This window comes from Dufourea novaeangliae, unplaced genomic scaffold (assembly GCF_001272555.1).
Source record: "Dufourea novaeangliae isolate 0120121106 unplaced genomic scaffold, ASM127255v1 scaffold2, whole genome shotgun sequence".
Lineage (NCBI taxonomy): Eukaryota > Metazoa > Arthropoda > Insecta > Hymenoptera > Halictidae > Dufourea > Dufourea novaeangliae.
The window spans coordinates 1,713,867-1,739,345 of NW_015373882.1; the positions used below are offsets into that span (position 1 = coordinate 1,713,867).

Consider the following 25,479-nt stretch of genomic DNA (forward strand, 5'->3'; position numbering starts at 1 on the left):
AATCATTTATATCATATCGTCGCTCGAGTTCTTAACTGTTCTACTTTCATTTTTCAAGAACATTATTTATATCAATGTACGTGCGTCTCATTGGTCGAAAGAATACAAATTCACCATAAACTAAAAAAGAAAATTCAACTTAGAAAGCAACAAATATTCTTATAAGTCCTAACTCCTTTACTAAGAGGGGACCGATTTAAATGGGACACCCTGTATATATCTGTCCCGTAATTTTGAAATAACGATTCAAAGGTCTAGGCGTCATAGGGTTAAATAGCAGTCTGTAGGTAATGTGTTAATATGCAATTGAATCATGCATATCCTGCATCTGCAGGGATCGAACATCAGTATTTCACTACAAAGGGAAACACTATGTACAGGGTGTCTCAGATAATTTGATCACCTTGAACAATGATTTAACAGTACACTTTATGAAAATTGTGGCACGTAGAATTTAAATACCAAGGAGTACATCTTGTAAGGTACGTGCTTTTTTTGTGGGTGGAAGCAGTTCAGAAATTTCACCTTGATTTTTTTTCAACAGAATGACCCATTTTTTGTACCACAGATCGGTGGAGTATCAAATTGTGAGTAAAAATGTGTTGACCTTCATACGTCCTAAATCTAATAGTTAACGAGATATTTACAAATAATATTTAATACTCACTACATATCTGGAAGCTGTAGGTGCTGGAACTGGTTCCCCTCAACTTCAATGCAGTCATTATTTTCTAAATATCTTGTTAACTATTAGGTTTAGGACGTATGAAGGTCAACACATTCTTAATCAGAATTTTCGAAATATCGAAATTTTTGAAATGCCTCCATCCATAAGAAAAGCACGTTCCTTATAAGATGTGCTCCTTAATGGTATTTAAATTGTACGTCTCACAATTTTCATAAAGTGTACTGTTAAGTTATTATTCGAGGTGATCAAGTTAGCTGAGACACCCTATGTTTGTACACCTCAAAGTTTCATTCAGTATCTCACATTCACATCTATTCAGTCAAAACTACAAAAACTTCACGCAGTTTTACATGTAATTCCGTCCACGTTGAATGATAAACAGATCACACCATTGATCGCATCGCTACCTTTATAAGAACCGGGTCTCCACTGACCCAGCCGCCGTCCTGCACCGGTTATAATAGCCTTCTTACATTCTCGATAGATACTCGATCACGTCTTCAAACCCCATCGATCGACGACAGAACGCGATGTTTCACGTGATCTAACACGTGTTATTTAATTCCCCTGAACGTTAACGGTGATCGAGAAACCACGGTTTCATGGTGATCCCAGAAACAAAAGAGGGTGGAAGTGTGTCGCGCGAGCCACGGAATCAGAAGCGGATAGTGTTCACGCACGGAACGGATCATCGTTCACGAGGATCCATCCCCGGCGGAGACGCGTTTTTAGTAGTGAAACATGTGTGCGAACCGTACGCGCGGTATCGAAGATTTTCAGAATCGTACGGACGTCCGTGATCGAACGAACGTGCCAGGGGTTGTATTTACGGATGCGCCGAGCGTGGAAGAATGCATAAAATAAGATTGGTGACGCGACAGAGGGATCCGTCCGGTTCAAAGGATCCTACGTCGCCCTGAGATCGCGTTCCCGGATTCCGTCGTCTAAAGCTGATCGCGAGATTAATCGTCGATCCTCGACGTCACCGGTGGAACGAAAGAAATAATCTTAGACCACGTGTACCCAGCTCGAAAATAGAGGAGAACATTCAGTCGGGTATTCGTTTCGTCGAACGATCAGAAAAATAGATCTAGGAGGGCGGCAAAAGATGAATCGAGAACGATGTGATAGAAATAGGGTCTAAAGGATCGACGAACGATCTTGTAATCGTCGTGATCCATTGATCCCCCACCCCCAACCGTCCTCACGGTTCCCCAATTCATTGATCCAAGATGCTGGACATATTCCGGGGCCTGAAGAGCCTGATCAAAATCAATCACGTGCACATTGACACCGCAGTGTTCCGATTGCATTACAGTCTGACCGTGATCTTGTTGATCGCGTTCTCGTTGATCGTGACCACGCGACAGTACGTCGGGAATCCGATCGATTGCATCCACAGCAAGGATCTGCCGGAGGACGTGTTGAACACGTACTGTTGGATCCACAGCACGTACACGATCACCGCGGCGTACAAGAAAAAGGAAGGATATGAGGTACCGTTTCCCGGGGTGGACAACTCGAAGTCCCATCCCGAGAGCGAGAGGAAGGAGTACAGGTACTATCAGTGGGTCTGCTTCATGCTGTTCCTTCAGGTAATCTATGCTGTGACTTTCATGCTTTTCCGCGGCTCGATCTATGAGATATTTTTGTTGTTTCTCGAGTTTCGATGTACAGTGGGTAAAAAAAGTATTCGTACACCCTTTAAAAGAGGACAACTGTTTCAAAATTGGACCAAGTGACTTGAGTTTCTTTATGAAGTTAGGAGGATTAGTTTACTAAATAAGATGTTAACAAAATTTTGAAAAATTTACGACTTTTCAGAATGTCGAAGAAAATAGTAAACGTCGTCTTTTACAACTTTTTTGTCTGAGAATATAATGAAAATTTAATGAATATATTTCGAAAATTTATGTCAGTTATATACATGCTGCAACTTTTATTGAAATCGGTTAATACGCAAACGAGTAACAAGCATTGGAAGATGTAAGAATCTTTACATAGATATAGTACAGTTGTAGGTCAAAAGTCGCGAAAAACTGCGATTTTTAACATTTTTAACCGTTTGTATGTCATAACAACGTTAAACGATTTCGATGAAATTTTCAGCATGTATATAACTAACATAAATGTAAGCAATGTATTCGTTAAATGTTCATTACAATCTCAGATAAAAAAGTCGCAAAAAGCGACCTTTACTATTTTCTTCGCGATTCCGACTAATTGCAACTTTTTCAACATTTTGTTAACACGTCATTTAGTACATTAATCCTTCTAACTTCACAAACAAACTCAAGTCACTTGGTCCAATTTTGAAAGAGTTATTCTGTTTTAAAGGGTGTGCGAATACTTTTTTTATCCACTGTATGCATACGAGAGCGAGGCAATCAGTTTCTGCAATAATTCTGCAATTGGTACAATAAAATAGTTGACAAAGCATCTCCTTGTTCTTTCTTGAATTTAGTAACTAATAAATGTCACGTCGGCATTATTTGCAAACACGGTAGACATAATATGTAGTTCGCTGAACCATATCTTAACCATAATATGTTGATACCTCAAACATGATTTTTTAGAAAACTAGGCCATGGATGAAAAAAATGTATTCTATATTATTTCCTTATTCTTTCACGAGGAATCACCTCGTGCCGGCTTGTATATGTTATTCGGCTGCATTGTATATGGTGTATTTTAATATTTATCAATGTAAAGTACTCGAATATACAATAAATAAAAGAGTATACAAAAGAAATCTAATATTCTACTTAGAAATATTCAAGTACGTCCACTTGACCCGAAGTTTCGTATAAAACTGAACCAAAAGAACTGAACGCTTTCAGCAACTATGTTGTTAAATTCCTTTCTTCAATTTAAAGAATACAACATACAGTTGATTCAAATAAAAAGAGAAAGTTGAAATCGGTTGAAGGGTTTTAAATAACGGTTATTGATAGGCGGGTACCTGGGTACCCCGGTCATGAAAAAATGTGGAACTTTCCGGTTATGAACACTAGGGTTAAGAATTTTTATCTCCGTAATTATTCAAGATACAAATTTGATGTTATTTTCACCTTAATAGCAAAAGAACATTTTTTTAAACTAATTGTTTGTTTTGCATGTAGAGTTATTTTTTCACTGCAAAAATGTTAAAAGTATTCTTGTTTTGCAAATTTTACAGTCGGATCAAGTTTGTAACAATGTTTTAAAAATATATTCGTATTTTGTGATCTTTCCTCTTTAAAAGTAATTTTTTTAATTTTGTGGACACTACACTTTTGTATTTGATTCCCCAGATAACACACAGACGGCTTCACGACAGCTTAAAGACGCCTGTCTCAGTCGTTCCACTCTTGAATAGCTTACGAACAACTTAAGCACAGCTTCTGACCGCCTAATGTGACAATTCAAGGCGTCTTAAACAGGCCTGAATTAGGACTGAAGCAGTCGTTTAAAACATGTAATTCGTCGTATTTATCGCATTTAAATTAGGTCAAATGCATCTCTTTAAAAAACGCCATTAGAACATATTGAAAATGATTATCGATACTGATTAATTGTAATATAAATTTAATCAAGGAAAGCGTTATCCAAATGAAATCAAACTTAATAACAATTCCTTTCGATTTACTATATTTATTTATTTAATATTTGATCACATTTATTTTTATTATTATTATTACATACCATGCTTGGTAAAATGTATCATCCGCCGAGTGTTTACAAATATTGAAGAGCTATATTTATACAATATTTAAATATTATTTGTTTGTTATACGGGCACATATATGTATATAATATATTTCTATTATAAGATTAAATTATGCACGAAATGAATACAGACTACACTTACAAGAAGTATGTAATACACATGTAGTTAGTACACAACTGAATATACAGAGTACACAAAGTTCATAGAACACACAGAATATATGCACGTCAAATATATATGTATAATGTCATATAAAGAATACAAATACCATACGTTAGAGTATGAAAAATTTTACAAAATATACAGAACAAAATAGTATACAGAATATAAGGAACATACATATAACGTACATGTCAGTGCTTCTTAACACTAGTGTTCCTCAAACTTGTTAAAGGTGTTTCGTGAAATTATTAAAGCGCAATACACTAACTTGGAATCTGTATATGAGTTGTAATCTATAATTTTTTGGAAATTCATACAAATTTTTGTTCTTAGTTTTGTAACCTTAATGAAATTATGTTCTGCACATTTTTCTTACAATTGAATATGTTATAATTTCGAAAATGTTATGAATTACTTGTAAATGTATGTGCTTACAATAAGTGTAATATATTTAACGTAATGGAAGCAAATAGCCACACGCTAAAACGCCGCGTGACGATACCTACCTCCTGTTTCACGCTCTAAACAAGTCACATATACAAGCACGGCACACATTTAGAATAGTTTTGGAATTGAACGCTGTCCATAAGCAGAGGACGCTACATGCAGTCTTCAAAGTAGGGGTCGGTAATACATATGTATATTTATATGTATTTTCTTGGGGTTTTTCGAAGAACTTTCATTATCAGTGACATTATTGCCCGTTATTAAACCACGGATTTTTATCTCAATAACGAACTACGATCACTTCTCGTTCATTTTCTGTTACATTACCTTTTCGTTAATACGTTATTTGAAAAAGGAATTTACAAATTCCTGAGCCTCCCTCTTCAAATAATTATTAGTTTTCATTCTGTTTAAAAAAGTAACTGTGCATTCGTCTTTTTACGTTACTACATTTATGCTTCATTCAGTAATCTCTTTAAATAACAAACATCAGATGATAAAAAGTATGATTTTATTTGTTACGTCTTTTTTATTTGCTGTTATACGCAGTTTCCTGCGATGCATGTTGACCTACTTGTTCGGACCTTCGTAGTACAAGCGCAGCGCGTAGCCACCACTAACACGGGAACTCGGCTGGCAAACTCGCGCTCTGATTGGTCGTGGTTTTTCGTTAATATCTCGGTAACGAAGCCTCAGATTACATTGTTGCTAAGGAAAAACTTGTTCCAATTCACTCCCCGAGTGCCCCATTTCCGGGTCGGACAACATTTTTGTTACATCCTGTATATAGACAAAGGCTTAAGGAGGCAGTATAGATGGCGCCTTAAATACGCCTGTTCCCTTGTCTTAATGGCACTTACAGACGCCCAGAATGCGTCTTAAAGGCGCCTTTTTTACCAATCAGGACATTCAGTTGTTCAGTCCTAAAATGGCTATAAAATGGGCGTCTTTAATCAAGATTTTTTTTTCAAAGATATAGTGTTAGCCATAAACGTGGCCGACACTTAAACCATTAGTACTCGATCATCGGGGGTCCATTTGTGTCCCACCACACTCAGAGTCGTTCGTTACTTCCAGCTATGGCGTTCCAAGGAATAAAACGAAAATTTTTGAAAGAAATTTACGTTTTCGTAAACTTCCATTGGGAATAAAAGGGCCATAAGTATTTTAAATCTGAAATTAGTACGCTATAAGAACTTGTTTAATTACATTAAAACGGAAAACCCGATCCCAAACTGACGTCGTACGTTCCTGAACGATGGTCGAGCACAGTTTTTACAATTCAAGGGTATCGAATGACAGGATTAGGCAACCGAAACACATAAACTTTAGGATCGATCAGATTTATGGCTAACGCTATATCCTTGAAGGAGCTATAATCACGCTCGGGTCGACCGCTTTTCTCCGATAGTCTCGAAAAACCCGATGTCCTTTGTATTATAGACAATAGCGAAATGAGATTATTGGTGTTCCCAGAATAAGCATTTGTTACTGTTCCTGTGTTGTGTTGGTATGACTACTTTTGAAAAGGCAGGGAAGGAAATAAGTAAAAGGCAATAATAACGTTTCACAGACGTGTTATTAGGGTTCTGTAGATTTGTAAGACGTGCTCGGTATACAGAGTGTAACAAAAATGTTGAAGGACCCGGAAATGGGAGATGATTGGTTGGGGTTTTTCGTTAATATCTCGTTAACAAAGCTTCGGATAACATTTTTGCTAAGGAAAAACTTGTTTCAAATCACCTCACGAGTTTCCCATTTTCGAGTCCTCCAACATTTTTGTTACACCCTGTATACATATTGGTGAATCCGCTATACCTAAGAGTTAGTCTTCGAACAGCTCTCGTTGTGTCCAGTACGGAAATCGAAGACATTGAAAATAGTCCGACGGTGGTGTTGCAATTCATTCCAACGACCCTCATATTCTCGTGTAAGTCAAAACTCTTACGTAGATTATCACCAACCCTCAGTCTTTTCTTTCTCTATATTTCTCAACGATCATTAGTGTGTGCCCGTTGTCGAGTGATGATGTCACGCGTCAAGCTGTGTCAAAATCGGGAAAGAACATCACTTGAACATTGTATATTATTTGAACACTCCACATCTCTGGTAGCCCTTGTGTGGGCAACCAAAATATTCGCGGTTATTGAGCAATTGGAATACTTCTATTCTGACAGATTAGATAAACATAGAAAATTTTACTTCTATATTTTTTCGAAACTCTTAGTTTTCCCTTCCTGTAATATACCAAGTGCTGTTTTAGACAAGTACACTGATTTGCAAACTCAGCTTCCGCTAGGGAAAAAAGTAAACTTGGTATTAGGAATTATGGAAATTTATGCCAAATTAACATTCGATTCAACATTTGTTTCAGTACCTGAAATAAATTTCCCAATTGGTAGAATGCCCTTCTTTTACGTCACTATTTCCCCTAGCGGAAGCTGAGTTTGCTCGCGAGGATACATACAAAATTGTGAAAAGAAATTTAGAAATGGGTACCTGGGTACTCGGTTGCCTACACAAGGGGTATACAGGACGTTTTCAGAAGCAGGTCCATTGGGTATTGTTAATCTTCAGTTTGAAAATAGTCATGGCTCCGAAAGTGATGGGACACGCGAAACGCAAAATAAAAGTGCAATGGATGTAAAAAACACGTTAATGCCCGTGGTAGGTCAGTCTTCATTATCCAGCTGTGTACTTTGTTCGCAAATTTTTAAAATTAATTTTAAAGAGGAAAGGTCGCAGACTACGGACATCCTTTCTTCAATCTTTTTTCAGATTTTTACAACTTTTCCTATTGTAAAAACAACTTTGCATATAAATCAGAAAATTAGTTTTAAAGAACGATCCATCATGATTAAAATGAGTAAAGAAATCAAGTTTATACTTTTAATAATAACGGAGATAAACATTCTTATGTGAAGATAGTTTTCGTAAAAATTACCAATTTTTAGGCTACGTCTACTTTGTTTAATAATTTCGCAACCAACGAAATAATGACTTAAACTTACTTTATTTTTACGTATTCTATAACATATTTTAATTTCAGCAAAATCCCAGACAGCGTGTACAAAAGTGAAACCGCTTGGGGTGGAATGACCATTTACATTAGCATTTTACATTAGGTACATTATATCATATTACATTGTATTATACATTACACTTCAGGCAATCATAACTTCCTTAAAACATAATGGTATTCAAACACGTTGCACTATTTCATTTTCTGTTACCCCTATCAAATTATAAAAGCTTGATCATTTCGATAATTGAATTTTGGGTATTAGTATTGTATGAACAAATGTTTTTATTGTGGTATGCATGCTAATGAAAGTATGCGGTAGTTACGTGAAAAGAGGTGTATGTTGTTGATATAATAGATTTCTTAAAATTTCTGACTTTATTTACAAAGTGGAAACGCACAAATTCTGATGTATTCGGCAACTATGATTACTTTTGTCCTGACAAAGCAGTCATCGAAACAAATTAAAAATGAGGTCACTACGAGAAAACTAGGTAGATAAAATAAACATTGTATCGACGTCGACACTGTTTATCAAACAATAAAGAACGTTTTTTTTTCAATTTTGCCGTTGACAAAAGGCTGCACGATTTCTTTTCGATGCCTAATATGTAAACTGTTTCTTTTAATTGTTTAATGTTTTCCATTTTACTCTAAATAAAAATATTGTTGAACGTTAATAGACTTCTCGTATGCTTTTAAGGTTCTAGATATGTCTAATATCATCATGGAACCATTTATATAAATCTTGTCTAAGTGAAATAGTGCGTTTGTTAATCGTAAATGGATTTACACCACTTTCAAAAATAACAAATTGTCTAAAACGTGATTAATACCAAATTTAGATATATATCTATTTCAGCTAAAGTAGACTTCTCTGCAATGTCATTCTAAAATATAAATAATAACAATTGTAACGAACACAAATGTATATTGTTGAATGTAAAAATATATTCTTTCGATATACATTTTCAGAATTCTATTATAATGAGTATAATAGAAGAATAATCTGAACAAAATGAAAGTACATGCAATCGTGAAGATAGACAATATTAATAACCTTTATTCATATTTTATCTATTTTGTCTTCGCAGAAAGTGTTAAGTAAATTGAACGATTTTTACAAAACTTGTTACTATTGTGCAACAGAAGTTAATTTAGTATTGGCAACCGCGGGCGTAGCCAGAGGAAGGGGGGGGGGCAGGAGGGACACTTGTCCGGACGGAAAAAAGTGGCTTTCGCCTCACCCTACAAGAAAAAAATTGGATTTTGCCTCCCCCTCCATTCCCAGAGTTCCCAAACTTTTGCGTAATATTTAATACGCAGTATAATTTGAAATACGACCAACAGCCTCTATCAACAGAACGCATACATTTTCAAGGAGTTATGACTTTAAAAACAAAATAACGTATGTCTGGTTACGTACGGCCTTTCTCACTGTGTCAGTCGATATGATAATATTTTTGCCCCCCCCCCCCCCCCCCCACATTTCATTAATAATATTCGTTCAATTGTTCAGGAGGGGCCTAATGAAAAAAAAAATGATCTATCGAGTGCTAGAAAATGTACTCACGGAAGCGATATCTTAATAAACCGTCAAGGATAGAAGTCTAGGTCTCGTCGGTCAATAATGTTGCATATCGGTATGCGGTATGCATTATAGATAGATTTGGCAATGAGAAAAGCCGGATAACGAACGAACCAGTTGCGGCTACGCCCGAGGAATTTACTCGCTGCTTACAGAAGCTTATATCTAGTTCATTGCCAAGAAGGAAACCCTAAGCATATTAACTCCTTAAACCCGTAGCCGTTAGTTTGTCGCCGAGGGTCGCTGTCGTGTTCGCCTTGACGCCTTGGTCAAAGACGTTCCTCCACCACCTCGACTTCCTCACCCTTTCGATCGTTTCAAGCGGATGCGTCATTATTAACGCGTTCACCCTCGTACCAAATCATACCATTTTTTTCTGATAACTGTTCTTGTTTACAACGCACAGTCATTTAAAATATGGAGTTCCACCTGAGTAAAGACTGAAAAAAAAGATTAAATATGTGGAAATTTTATTTTCTGCCAAAAATGATCGAAGTTACTTGTAATACCTCGTTGTGACGAGTATGTATACGATACATGCTTGGAGGAACTGCACCGAATATTAACAAAATTAAAAATGTTTATACTACAATGTATATTCGTCATTCATTTATGCATATTTAGGTACAATATTAGGTTCATAGTCTACCATTGTTTATTATGAAAATAGTGAAAGTATAAAGATGTACAAACTTAGTGGTCTTAAAAGACTGCTCCTAACATGAGACCTTGCTTAAAATTACAAGTCAAATTTATCATTTAAAGTCATTTACTTTGTTGCCTTTTTAAGACAATCTAGACATATAAAGGCAGCATCAGTAGCCCCACAGTATTGGTGGGCCCATTTGTAGCAATTGGTGTATTGAACCCACTGTTCAACAGTATGGTCCTTAGAATTGAGGCATAAGCAAAATAAACATTCTGCGTCGTCAGCCAATTCCGATTCGGAACTATCTCTCTGATCAGTTTGCTCTTCTTCCGAATTATTATAAGGACGTAATGAGGATCTCATATTACGAACGGTGCAGGGTTACGTATTAGGAACAGGGACTTCTATCGAAATGTAAAATACCGGTATTATACCGGTCTTTTTCGGTTGTACACCTACGAGCAAAATCGGCTTCCGCTAGGGGAAAAAGTGATCTAAGGGAAAGACCTCCTATCACTTGGCCTCGGAGTTATTAAAACTTATGCGAAATTAACATTCGGTTTAACATTTATTTCAGTATTTGAATCGGTATATTTACCTAAATTCACCGGTAATTTTGTCGGTTTTCCTATTATATTACAATTTTCAAGATATTTATAAGCAGTTATTTAAAGGAGATATTATGTCAACAAAGTTAGATCGAAACCGATATAGTACTGCAATCACTGTAGTACTGAGAAATCAATGTAATTACCAGCATTTTTCTGGTACTATGTATAGTGTGATCGCGAATGAAAAAGAATAAAGTAGTTGTCCCAATTTTCGATCAGTTAGTAAAAAGTTGACACTTCTTTTAATGAAAAAATGAAAAATAAATCTTTTTAATTTTAACAGTTCATTTTAACACTAATATAGATAATAGCAAAGTAAAAAATTAAATTTTATGTATATTTAAATGTGAAAGATACAACTGAGAATGAAAAATGTTGATGACCCAGACGTCGATCATTAATTTACGATCGGAACTTGTTGTCGATCAGTAATTGTCCTGGTACCTAGTCGATAAAGAAAAAGGGAGTTATAAAGAAAGCTTAAAGCACACTAACGGGTAAAAAATAATTCTGAAACTAAAATGCTATTAACACGTTCCCTGCCGCGTGGGGCGTATACGCCCCACGCTGAACTTTCCGTTCAAGCCATTTGGTATTATCATTGTAAAATGAAGAATTTTTTAAAAATTCATTATGGAGTCAATTATGGACATCTTAATACTATTGCTGATGCCCTCATTTAATCGTGGGGCGTATACGCCCCACGCGGCGTGATGGGCAATTTTTCTTTACTGTGACTTGTTTTAACCGCATTTCTCTTATTCCGATCAGTCATTTATTCGCGTGTCGTTGATACAATACCCAGTCGGCAAGAAACTGCACTGTAAAAGTTGTAACATTCTGCGATAGTTGTGTGGATAAACCACACTTATGTTTGCCATGTTTTAACAAAGTTCATCGTAACATCCCTTTGTAATTGCATACAAACTTGAATTTAACTAAAATGTTATATTTTAAATTGATATAGGCATGATAAAAAAAATTATATGTGAGGATGCCACTCGCTTGGCATAATAATGTTCAGCCAGTTATTTGTTAAACTAATTCCTAGAAAAATAAATTTATTGGTTTGTTGTGTTATGCATGTTAAACTATACAACCTTTCCTTGATAATTATGATTTTTGCACTATTTTAATTATTGTAAGGCATACGCCAGAAACAAAATAATACAAATGTAAAGCGTGGGGCGTATACGCCCCACGCGGCTTGAACGGGAAGTCTTCAAAAAACGGTCTGGCAGGGAACGTGTTAACATCGTAATATTTATAAAAATAATCGAAAACTGGGTCTTGATCGACAACTGGGACAATTACCTTACAATGTAACAAAAGTTACAATCGTCGGAACGACGAATCGATCCCAAATGCCAAGTGTCGCGACATAAATCGGTACCGCCTTATGGTGCGTTTAGATCAAACGAAAGAATGCTCGTTAAAAAGCGGTCGGGGGGAGGGGGATTTTGTAATAAGCTATGCAATAAAATATATAATTCTTCAAAATTGAAATTATTCTAAATAAAATTAAGAAACATTTAATCATAACGAAGAATAATGATTCACAAATAAATATTATTAAAAGCCAAACATCAAAAAGATCTTTTAAAATAAACTTTGACCTGATATGTTTTTTTCTAGACTTTAATTTTGCAAAATCTTATATTAAATCTTTTGAATCGATAGATTTTAGTCATTCAGATTCAATTGCTAAAGGTGCTAAAGATGATGACAGAAAATTAGACGACGAATGAGTCTATGATAAGTGAATCATTCAGGAAAAGGGTGAAAAGCATCGAAGATTGTGAATTTTTAAATTGACATTTATATGATGTACATAATTTTTAGAAAATCAAATGCCATCCAACAAAGAAGTGAACAGGTTTTTAAAGGACCAATATGCACATCCATTCAGTGTTACGTCGTAAAAATACAATAAAATATATCTTCAAAAATGTAATAAACTGAAAATATCACGAGTAAATATCGGTAAATATACCGGTATTTTTATACAGGGGTATAATATCGATATTTTTTTGTTTTTCGATTTCTATAAGGGTTTTGAAGGTACAACCGATAAATATCGATATAATACCAAAGTTTACCGATACTGATATTACGGAAAACCGAAATGTATACCGTTATAATACCGGTATTTTACAGAGATTTCTACCGAAACATAAAATACCGGTACTATACCGGTATATTCCTTAAATATACCGGTATACCTTAATTAAGTCCCTGGGCATAATACTGGTATCAAATTCATATTGGTTATGAGTCCCTGATTAGGAATATCCTAGGTTCAAAAAACGAAGTTTAATTCTGAGAACGATTTATTAATGCTTCATTTGAACGATAATAAGTTAGTTGATTATATTCAAACTCGAAGTTAACAAGTAGACTGCAGTTTTTTATGCAAATATCGATATCTGTAGGCGAATTTACAAAAACTGGAATCAGACAGAAAGCTGGTAGCCCTAATATCGCTTTTATAAGTTTTATAAGACTGAACAGAATACAAAAACCTCGGTGAGCTTCATTAAAAGTTTAACTTTAGTGAGTTTCAGACAATCGTGTTTACGATAAACATATAAAATCTGCAATCTACTAATCTTTGTAAATGACTATAGACACTCGCGACGAGAAAAAATAAACTTATCAATATCTTGATGAAACAATCGTTTCCGCGTGAACGGCAATGTCATGCGGATGGCATTGTCATTTTTTTGACTAGTCCTAAACATTGCAATAGTATTGCAGCACCTGCTTGTGGAAATTCTATGGGGTCTCATATTAGGCACATGTCTCATATTCGGTGCCGTTACTCTACACGAACAAGTAAACAGATAAATATATCAGCGAAAATCAATAAACGTGATGTGACATACACGGGTGTTAAAAAAGTGTGGGACACATTGACTCAGGGTCGATTCTACATACTAACTTTATAATAAGACGAAAATCGACGAAATTGCGTTCGACGCTTCGTTTCCTAGTTATTAGGTAACCAAAAAAATTCGTACCGTTTTCATCAGTAGAGATACATGGTGCACAATGAGGATCAAGCAATACTTCTACTTTCTATTACTTTTTCCCAACGAATTAACAACCTTTTTATTCATTTCTTATAAAAGATTTCCTCTCTGGTATCAAAAATGTGTTTTAACTCCCATCCAAAGTCTTGTCGATTTTGGAATCGCTGATTTCGTAAATAGTTGACTACTGCCAAGAAAATATGACTGTCTGAAGACGAGATTTCTATGGAATATATTCTATGGAAGGATGGTTGAATTGGCCCCTGGTGCCCAATTTGAATTTATAAAATAAACAAACCCGAGTAGTTGACTTTGCAAGTCATACTTAGGTTACTTTTTCAAAACTGATTAATTTCCGTAAATGTCATACACCGGTGAATTCTTTGTTAAATAAGCTCTTGTTTAAGCATACGTAATACTACTTTCAATTGTTTAGAGTGGGCACGTGTACAGTTTGACAACGACCAAATCTATTTTAGAAACGGTAAAAACTTTCTTGGTTGCCTGATATTAATTGTTGAAAATATGGGCTCAATATGCGTGAAATAGTGTGGCGCGACGTATTAACTACTCGAACAGTCGATTCCCAGCTGTAACATAGTCGATGACCCGGTGATATTAATGAATGAAATGTAATGGAATAAATGAAACAAACTCGTGAAACAATTGAAGAACGCGCTTCGCGAGTCGTTTCACAAATTAAACTTTCACCGCACATAGTTTGTCTCGACGCTATTTTCAACGATATTTCTCGTGTTGCTTGACGTAGATTATTTTTATATAATAAGTCTTGAAACATTATTGTCGATAGCATTTTCTGGCTTTCTTGATTCATTTTGCAATGGAACTAACTTTTGCGTTCGAACTGTCCTATCATTTACATAACTTTCTTGAAATGCTAACTTTGTATCTTCGGCAAATTTTGCGATAGTTGTCTCAAGTTTAAGCTCATATAAGAAAAATAACAAGAGCATTCTGATTATCCATGATAGCTGATTATGAGGTTTTAATATTTCTATTATAAATTTTGGTGGTATTCAAAACTGTATTTTTTCTTCCTAAATACGATTTAAAACAGTAGAAGATCGAAGAAAATTTAATGGATGTCATTGGCCCCGGTAAATTCGAACTTTGGAGAAACGACACAGTAAATCCTCGATGAGTGTTCATACACCAATGGGCGCAGTCGGCTGAAATAAACATGTTTGGCTTGAAAATTCCAAGCTCTATGACTGTGCTAAACCTCATTAACGTTCGAGCACTCATCGAGGATTTACTGTATTTCACGTGCACTAATGAGGTCCCCAAAAATAAGTAATTTTCGTAATGTTTTTATAATAGAAAAAAATGTTGTGTAACTTGAATTCTGTTAGAATAATTTTATTTGCTTGTAAATGTAAAATAAAAAAATAATAATGAAATAATAAAATAATAAATAATAAAAATAATAAAATTTGGCTCTAAAAAATTCAATGTGTCCGAACTAATAACAGTTTGATCTCAGCCGAATGGAATGGACCTTCAGTAACGGTGAGCACGATTTCGTCTTTCGTGTCCGTCTAAAATGAAAGACAAAGTTATTTTTGCATTTACAAATGTTTTCATTAGCGTCTCTACTAGAACCATTCCTATCTGATAACATAACAAAATGACGTAAAAAAATGTGAGCTGAAAAACGTCAGAAATTGTTTATAATTTTGTACAATTCTAGTAGAGGCGTTTAAATTCATTTATAAGGATAAGATTCATTCACGAGTTGAATCCACTTTACTTTATTCAAATCAGATTACATTTCGAGACATCATGATCATGACTTGCAAAAATGTACGTAGTTTCGGGAAAAACGCATTTTAAGATGCCAAGTCAAGTGTCGACCAACGCGCATTTTCGGTTTTAAACCTTTATAATTCCTGTATGTTTTAAGATATTCCAAGAATTCGCCTACATATTTTTTCCAGGAGGGTCATAGAAAATTAATACGTGAATAAATAAATCAATTTTTTGATCCCAAAACATGGAGGATACATGTATACCCCCTTCATGCTTGAATTATGTTATCGTTACTTTTTTAACTGCCGTCTTTATTCTAGAACTTGAAAACTAATCAAATATGGTTTCTTATTTTTTTTTGTGTCTCTATTGAAATAACTAACTACTGTGTCTCCGAGAATGATTTCAAAGAAGTAGTAAACATATTGCTGGCAAAAGGTATTATTTCACTTACATGTAGTAGTGAAAATTTTTTGAAACTCAGTGCTCCATAACCTTGTTAATTTATCAAAAATTTATTTAAATGAAAAGCAAATTAAAGCTTGCACCTTATACTTTTTGACCTTTCTGTTCGACTTCATTTAACTCGGGGCCCGAGGGGTAGAATTTTCCTTTCTAAAGAGAGTCGTGAAATTGTAAAAATTGGTTCTTATTTGACAACGGATGACCTCATAGGAAACAGTGTTCGCTATTTTCGCGCATAGTGTCAAACTGTGATCCTTTGCCTTCAAAACAAGCGAAACTGCATTTAAAATAAATGTTTTTATAACAAAGTTATAGTCTCTACGTTTTTATGTCTTTCGTACATGGCACCGTTCAAATTGTTTTTCGAGCAATGAATTGCAAAACAATAAAATAGAAAGGTTGATGGTATTTATTAAACAAGAATAAAAGTAAAATAATATTACAATTACATTATTGTAATACAGAATTTTTGTTTATTTTTTATTTTTCATTATGTAATTAATATTATTTTATCTTAATAAATACCATTTACTTAATAAAAACCCTTGTTAAAATGACCCAAGTGAACATTGTCCAAGGGTTAAAACCGATTTACCAACAAAACGGGCCTTTAGTCGACTTTCCTCTAAGAATAGTCCTCGATTATTTCTATAAAACTGTATTTCTGTACAGCTTGACTCTGATAATTAATTATTATTCCGATTAACCAGGGAACGGAGGCCAAATATCGTCTCGGAATAGACCGATTTGGCGGTTCGATGAATGAAGCCACCACCCAATTATGAGCCGATGGAACGAATCCAACCGGTCTTCTTCGAATAATTCATTTAATTCCAGCGATGCCCGAACATTAATTCAATGCGATTCAAACCCCCCCTGATCTAACTATAGATCGACAATGACCCGAATGTTTCCACCTTCCTTTTTGCTCGGTGTCCGTTTTTTTCTTTCTGCTGCGGTACGCGACACCGAGTACCGTTGGACACTGGCCAAACCTTACTAATCACAGGGTATTATTACACGCGATATCATAATGCGTGCAATTTTTCATTTTTTTTTCTGCCTGATCTTCATCCTACACGTCATCGATATACAGGGTGTTAATAAAAATGTCGGACACTTCCATGTGGTGGATTCTACATGCAAAACTAAAACGAAAATCAAGAATAACAAAATTGCGTTCAGGGCTTTGTTTCCGAGATATTGATTGTTGAAGATACTATTATTCTACTTGAAAGGCGCGCTCCTCTATTGGTTCACATGTAGGTTTTATTCATTTTATTTCATTTCATTTACTTTAACTAGGTCATCGATTATTCCTGCGTATATATCAGCTGGTAGTCAACCGTTATAAGTAGTATAATCTAGGGATAAACCGATACCGTCAAGGTACCGATACTTTTAGTCATAATTTGTTACAAAGTCCTTTTTTTATTAATATAATATATTTAAACTAGAGTTGAGCTGAATTTTATTCAAATGATACATAGTGAAAAGCTGCATTATCCGAGGGCGTCATCCTGAGCTTTAAACAGTTAATGAGACTAAATAATTGTTTGCCGAATGTCGACTCATTTAGGAAGAAGTATTATTATTTGTTATAAAAATCGGAATTTCCACGTTAAACGATTAAAAATGACGAAGTACTTTTTTACCTTTTATTCGTTATCCGAAACTCTTTATCAAGATAATGAATTTACCGATTTCAGATTTCAACGAAGACATATTTCATTAACGAACATTTTTATTAACAAAGTAATATAACTGGACGACAACAATCTTCATATTCATTAGTTTTCATATTGATTACTCGCTCCATTCGATATGAATACTTTTTTTTGATACCGCGCATATATCGCAACGATACTAAAAATACTCGGTATCGAAATGAAAATATCGCTTATTTACTTGTATTTACTTGGATCGGTTCATCCCTAGTATAATCCATTGCGCCGCACGTATTTCATATATAGTTTGTCTATATCTTCAAACAATTAATAACTCGAAAACAAAGCCTCGAACGCAGTTTCGTTATTCTTGATTTTCGTCTTAGGTTGGTGTGTAGAATCCACCCTGTAGACCCACGTAATACCCTGCAACTATCACCCTCTACAGATTTCAATCCTGTCGAACCGCGTGGGATCGTTCGTGTTCCCTGGAACGTGTTTTATGTATTGTAGGATGTCAGGGCGAGAATAGTTTTCCGTTTTACATGTTTACGGTCGTAATTTTTTTACGATCGACTCATCAGGGATTCCGCAACATTTTTTTCAGCAGGCCCGAAAGTAGACACGAATCTTATTATAAAGGAGCAAGTTTTATTTAAATGTAAAATATACTTTCAACTAGCTGATGTACCCGCTCTTGCGCGGGATGCTTAGTTTGTGAATTACATTTTAGTAGATAAATTGTTTATACGTACATGCAATAGATTAGATCAATTAAAGTAGAATATTTTCTTTGAATAACTAAGTACGGCTTATTTGCAAGGCATAGTACGGTTTTGCCGTTTCGTAATATCAGCCAAGTTAAAAAAAAGCATTTCAATAATTTCAGAGAAAATTCATTTATCTACTAAAATGATCTACGAAAAAAAAACACCATTCACTGCCAATAATAACCAATCAACTTTCAAAAGTACAACAAATTTTACACTATAAAATATTGTTTTACTCCTAACTTCAGTTCCTTAATCAACAGGCGTCTCCGCGTCTATATACTGTCTCAAATGACGAATTAGAATAAAACAATTGATTTTATTTATTACAAGTACTCTTCAAAAATCAGTCCTTCCGAAGATTTTCACTAGGGTCAATGTCTCTATTACTGTCAGTGTCTTTAATATTGTCAGTTTATTTATTTTACTTAATAAAAACGTAATATGTGTCGGAATTTTATTATATGATGATATATAATATAATATGTCGGAATCTCTCTCGTGGAACGACGTAATGGCAACGAGCGTCGTCTTTTTCGACAGGCGACGATCACACCACATGTACGCACGCATATACATGAAAATGCCAACCCATGTAAAGAATTATGTAGAAAAAAGTTTGCTTATTAAATTGGGACTGTGATTTACATAAAAATAAAATAATAGATGTTCTTGTACGTACCTGGTATTTAAAAATTAATGTTAAAAAATGAAAGTGCAATTTAAACGTAAAAAGTGTCACTACATAAGTAGGAAGTGATGGCGAAATCATACTAGAGAAAAATTTGTAATTTTAATATTGAATCCAGGGCCGTTCCTGGGTTGTTGGCCGCCCGGGTGCGAAAACAGTATCGCCGCCCTTATTAATTTAATATTATTCAATTAAGAATTTAATATACAATGCCTATATATGTATATATTTTTCAAAAAATAAAACCATTAAGTTTTTAAGGATCTTTGGTTCATTTTATGAAAATAAAAATTATTTCTTAACTTTTGTTTTCATAAAATGAAACTAAGATCCTTAAAAAATGAATGGTTTTGATTGAAATGAATATTTAATTTCATATATGATTACGAAAGTAACGCATAATGTTTGTAATAATTATTTTATGGTTGATAAATAGTGACCATTAATTACCTACACGAATTTAATCCACTAAGTATTAGAGCAATTACAAAATATTAGTTGTACAATTGTTCTTTTTGCTTGAAATAAATATTACTTATATTGTTACAACAATAATAAAGTATGTAATCCAAATTGTTAGGGTTTACTACAGTGAATATTTTTCCCAACTTTGATGCTCCATATCTTGGCTAAATAAAAAAATCGGGTACCTATGGGTTTTCAATTTTAATAAGGGCTAGATGGACTACAAAACGCGCACAAGATGTTTCATTTTCCGGTGTAACAGCGAAAAACGGACCCTTCTAAGTACATACAGGGTGTCTCACTTAACTTGATCACCTCGAATAATGACTTAACGGTACAGTTTATGAAAATTTTAAGGCGTGGAACTTAAATGTCATCAAGGGGCACATCTTATAAGGTACGTGCTTTTTTTGTGTATGGAGAGATTTCAGAGATTTCAAGGTCACCTTGATTTTTTTAACGGAATATTCTATTTTTCGTACCTCAATTCGACGAGTATCAAATTCTGAATAAAAATGTGTTATCTTCATACGTCCTAACCCTAATAGTTAACGAGATATTTACAAAATAATTTTTAATGCGTACTTACTATCTGGAAGCTACGGCTATAGCCTATAAGTACTCGAACTGATACTCCTCAACTTCAATACAGTGATTATTTTGTAAATATCTCGTTAACTATTAGGTTTAGGACGTATGAAGGTCAACACATTTTTACTAAGAATTTGATACTCTATCGATCAATGGTACAAAAAATAGGTCATTACATTAAAAAAAATCAAGGTAACTTTGAAATCTTTGAAATGCCTCCACCCATAAAAAAAGCACGCACCTTGTAAGATGTGCTCCTTGATACCATTTAAGTTCCACACCTCAAAATTTGCATAAAGTGTACCGTAAAATCATTACTCGAGATTATCAAGTTAGCTGAGACACTCTGTATATTTCAGTGAAAATAGTACAACACTAAATTTTCACGAAAAACTCTGGTTACTCCGTGATAGCCCCGGTAATTGTTATGATAGCATTCTGATTACTCCGTGATAGTTATTGTTATGTCATGATATGTTTACCAGTTACTCATTTTTTATGGTTCATTTTATTATACTGTTACACGACATTGACAGTCCCACCGCTGACGACACACTTTAAACGTGATACTGTCCTAAAATAAAGAATTGTTTTATCGATGGTTAATGCTTCCATGACAGCCAGATGTTGAAGACATACGGAAACATTGTTTCTGATATGTACCTTCGGTTTTTCTCAGAGAAGTGCAAAAAGAAAATATAAGAATTCAGTTGCGTTTGTGACACACTTCCACATAATAAAAATGTATCACATTGCATCATGGTTATCGAAATAGTAAGAAGTCTCACGTTTTTAGACTGCCTCGGTTTTTTTTCAAAGTAGCGATACATAAATCCGTCCGCCTCTTCGAAAAACTACCCCATTAACATTCTTGCAACCAGCAAGAATTATAAAGATTAAGCTTATTAAAATCAGTCGAACGAAGACGACTTTCTGAAGGTTTAACTCGTGCTTCCACTGCCAACTCAAATTCTTAAAATTTCGGAAATTTTTTGAATTTCAAAAAATAAATCCGTTCAAACGCATACTTTAAAAGGTTGAAGATTCGAGAAATATAATGGAGAAAAATCGATTTTATTAAATTTCTATATCGAAACCTTTCTTTAAGAGGTTATCTGTGGTTATGAGAAAAGAAACGATACTTTGAAAACATCTCAGGGAAAAACGTGTGCATTTATTATCATAATAGTTTTTATATTTACTGAAGGCTCATTTTGAAGACTAATTTGTTAAATTTTTACGCAAAAATATTGATTTATTGAAGAATTATGCAGGGTTTCACGGAAGGCGTTTTTAAAAAGGTGACCACTTCTGTTCGGAACAGGATCATCAAATTTTCGGGAAAATTGAATTAATGTATTAGTTTATCTAGTATTTAATCGAAGCATTTCAGAAAAAATTAATTAGGAGAAATAATTACATGGCCCATTTTCACTAAAAAAGACACTCTTTTTTTTACCGTAAAACAAAACTTTAGCATTGAACAATGAAATCCTACGATTAAATACTAAAGTTTTGTACCCAAAATAAGCACTCAAAATTTTGAACAGACTCGTTCAGTGGATTTCGATTAATCGTGGTCACCGACTTCGAAAATGTCGTTTTGAAAATAGCACGTTTAAAGATCTAAAATTCAATAGACGTGTAAAACAAAATTATTTCCTACTCGGGAGACAATCAGCTGCAATGGCCGCCTCTAATAATTCAATTTTATGCTGTCGAATTTTTAAAAATTTCTAATCACAGTTGATCCCTTAAGTAATAAATTAAAAGGACGACTCTGTTGTCATAGGAGGTGCTCGAAATGGTGTCGCCCCCGTTTGTATCGACGCAATATTGCAATTTTTGAACTGCTGAAGTCTCTTGTGGCGTACGAATCGTCGCATCGTTTAAGATTCTAGACCAGAACAGGCGGACAATTTCTAAACCGGAATCTTCCCTTAAGGGGTTACATACCTTTGAGCTGTTAAATAAAAGGGAAAATTAAAAAAATGTATATGCAAAATTATTTTTTATTAAATACTTTTATTAGAAAAATTATATTTATGAAAAATATATAAATCTTATAACATGTTATTTCCTTAGAAATTTCTGTAAAATAGATGATCTGATTGATATTTATCAGAAGAAAATGGCTACTATTTAATTATAACCAGTTTCATCAAAACACCATCTGCGGCACCAGATCTAACTCTGTGGGCTTTTATCTCAACCAAGATTTCTTATATGTACTTATATGTACTAAAGTAGACAAAAGGAACTGTACTTACCGAGGCCGATTTTGAAAATATGAATATTTTACAAAACGACGGCTGTTTGAATGTAAACTTGTAGTTTGCGACATAAATTTTTAACTTCTTTGGTTATTACAAAAAGAAAAAATTCGCTTCGTCAAGTACAAGATTTTAGTCTTAAGAATATTATCACAAAGTTTGATCCAAATTCGTTCGGTAGTCTTATAAATATTTCTGGTACCGATTTTGAAAACTGCATTTCGAGTAAAACGCCTTTAAATAGCAGCCATTTTCTCTTGTTGATAGATATATAGTTCAAGTTTTCAGAAACTACTAAGAATATAACATATAATAAGATGTATATGATGCATTTTTAAAAAACAATAATTCTATATATACAAGAAAATGTTTTAATTTTCCGTCTTATTTAGCAGCTTAAAGGTATATAAAGACCCTTAAACAATTCTCAGGTGCGATCGCCTAGTCTCCTCTGAAAGGGTGCACAAAGTTTCTCCGGCGGTCAGAAAAAGATACTAAAGAAGATCATATGAGTTATGTGTTTAGCGTCGAGGCCAAGGGATGCCTCTCAAGTTCGCGCAGTCTTCTGACAGCTTGCTTTCGCGCGCCACGTGTGTCTGTCACCGTGTCCGGATACTCGATCCCGTCCTATCTCGTTCCTACCTGGTTTTGTTTAACGATCAAGAAAGTGAGTGTCGTTTTCTCGCCCTGGATCGTGGATGTATCGGAGTTCCTGGATCTTTCATGTAAAAAGAATGAAAGATATCGGATGATTCTACTGTGCCTCGAAATAACAATCGACCGTGTGATTTAACACTTTATCTGCATGGTCACAGAATGTACCTTGTATTCACGCTTCGACAGTCATTCAGGTGTTAAAAAAAAGTAACAGGTGTTCCAAATCTTCGAATATTTGTTCATGAGATCCATTGGAGCAATTTGGATTGAGCAGTTTTCTTTAAACGATCGTTTACACAAAAGATTATTGATTGTTTTTTTTTTTACACGTACTCACTTGTTATTTGGTTTTGTATATTATTTGCCGTTTGTGATTTATTTGTTTTTTGTTAGTTAGAGTATTAAAGAAGTCTGTAAATACTTGAAATTGAATTAAGTCGATTATTTGAAAGATTGTATAATTTGTTATCGAAATTTAAAAAATTGTTTTGTTGGCTTTCTTCGCATCTGTTTTTTATTTGTCTGATTTATTACTTATCGTTTACTATTTGGTTATTCCGCCTTTTTTGTCAGTTTTAATCGTGTTAATTAATGTTTAAATGATATTTCATTCAAATGAATATTTTAATAATCTATAACATTTAGTATTATCTCCATATATTGTCGAACTTGCTGTCAACATTAAACTCAGTCGCTTGAGAATATTTAACCTTCTTTCTTAATATTAAATTGACTCGTTTACATATATTTTCCATTTAGAAAGTTTTTCTTCGAATTTTTGTACATTATAATCAAAATATTGCTACGATCAATGTATCCTGGAATTATCGTATTATTTGCGTGTATACAAGTAATGTGCTATCCTCGAATTACTGACATAAGAAGTCACGTTGTATAACTGTATAATTATTATTATTAATAACAAATTACCAAAAAATATTATTTCGTGCCAGTACCAAAAAGTAAATGATAAGTAAAAATTATTATACCAAAACAACAAACAACACTAGTCACAGGTGTATACACTTTATAAATGGTCTATCTCGAAGGGAGTTTATTTAAATCTTTCTTCATTATTTCCCATTTGAAACTGAAATTTCACCAAAATCTTATACAAATCCAACTTCACCGACAAGAAACATGTTAACGTGATAGTATATCATGCTGTAGCTCTATAACACAAGGTAGGTCATTTAATGTTATCATCTTGATTTACGTCAATATTATTATCCATAGACAAAAATTAATTAATTTCCAAAAATTAGTTATTTTTCAACTGAATACGCTTTGGAAATTCGCAGATGGACCTTTGATTGTTTTTAAATAGGAAACATAATATCATGTTCATTTTTACTGTAAGATTGTACAGGGTCTTTCATTGTGGTCGGATTTTTTATCTTTACAAACAGCATCGAATTGATTAGAAAATTGTTGGATTATTTATTACAAATTAAAGTCGAGAATATATGGAAATTATGTATGAAAGACAATATCTGATAAATACTCACCACAAGGTTTTCTTATACGCGATTATTCTTTTATGAAAATTTTCTATAACATTTTTATATAATTGCAACTGCATGCTTTCAATAGCACTTCGGATCTGGTCTTCGAACTGTTCGATTGTTCGTGAATTATTGGCGTAGATCTTCCCATGGCCCCAAAGGAAGAAGTCCATCGGTGATAGATTTTTACAATTACACGACCTGATAACTAATCTTTGCAATAAAGTTATTGCGTACACTTCAGTTCTTGAGTGATTTGAATTTTATATGCTTTTAAGGATAAATCCTTCTTCGTCATTCGCCGTGTGGTGATTTTTGAAAGGTCTATTTGCTGTGAACGTCCTGGAATTAACGTTGTCGGATATCTTGTGTTACACATTCACGAACTCGGACAGATGTCCCAATTATTGTCACCTCAAGATTGGTGCATAACTTCATTTAATTATTTTCCGTGTTATTTAACTTAAAAACCGTCTCAGTTTAGAACATAATATTATTTAACAGCCCTTCTATTAAAAAATGTTAGTTTCATACGTTAAATATGAAGAATTAAGTAATAATTAATTAAAATCTGCGAGCAATCCTAGTGTCCCTACAACTGTCACTCAAAAATTAAAGTAAGTCTTATATACTTTAACAATTAATTTTGTATAGTAGATATAGTTTGAATAGTAAAATTACGGCTTTTTCATTACTAGGGTTTCGCCATCATTTCCT

The 25,479-nt window shown here is 34.0% G+C and overlaps 1 protein-coding gene across 1 annotated transcript in view; it reads left to right on the forward strand.

Annotated features, from left to right (window-relative positions):
• Positions 1–1,920: 1,920 nt before the first annotated feature.
• LOC107187341 (innexin shaking-B-like) overlaps positions 1,921–25,479 on the forward strand; it is a 65,181-nt gene continuing 41,622 nt past the window's right edge. Inside the window, exon 1 of the mRNA XM_015575533.1 lies at positions 1,921–2,283. Within this exon, the coding sequence (XP_015431019.1) occupies positions 1,921–2,283 (363 nt within the window). The remainder of the gene's footprint in view (positions 2,284–25,479) is intronic.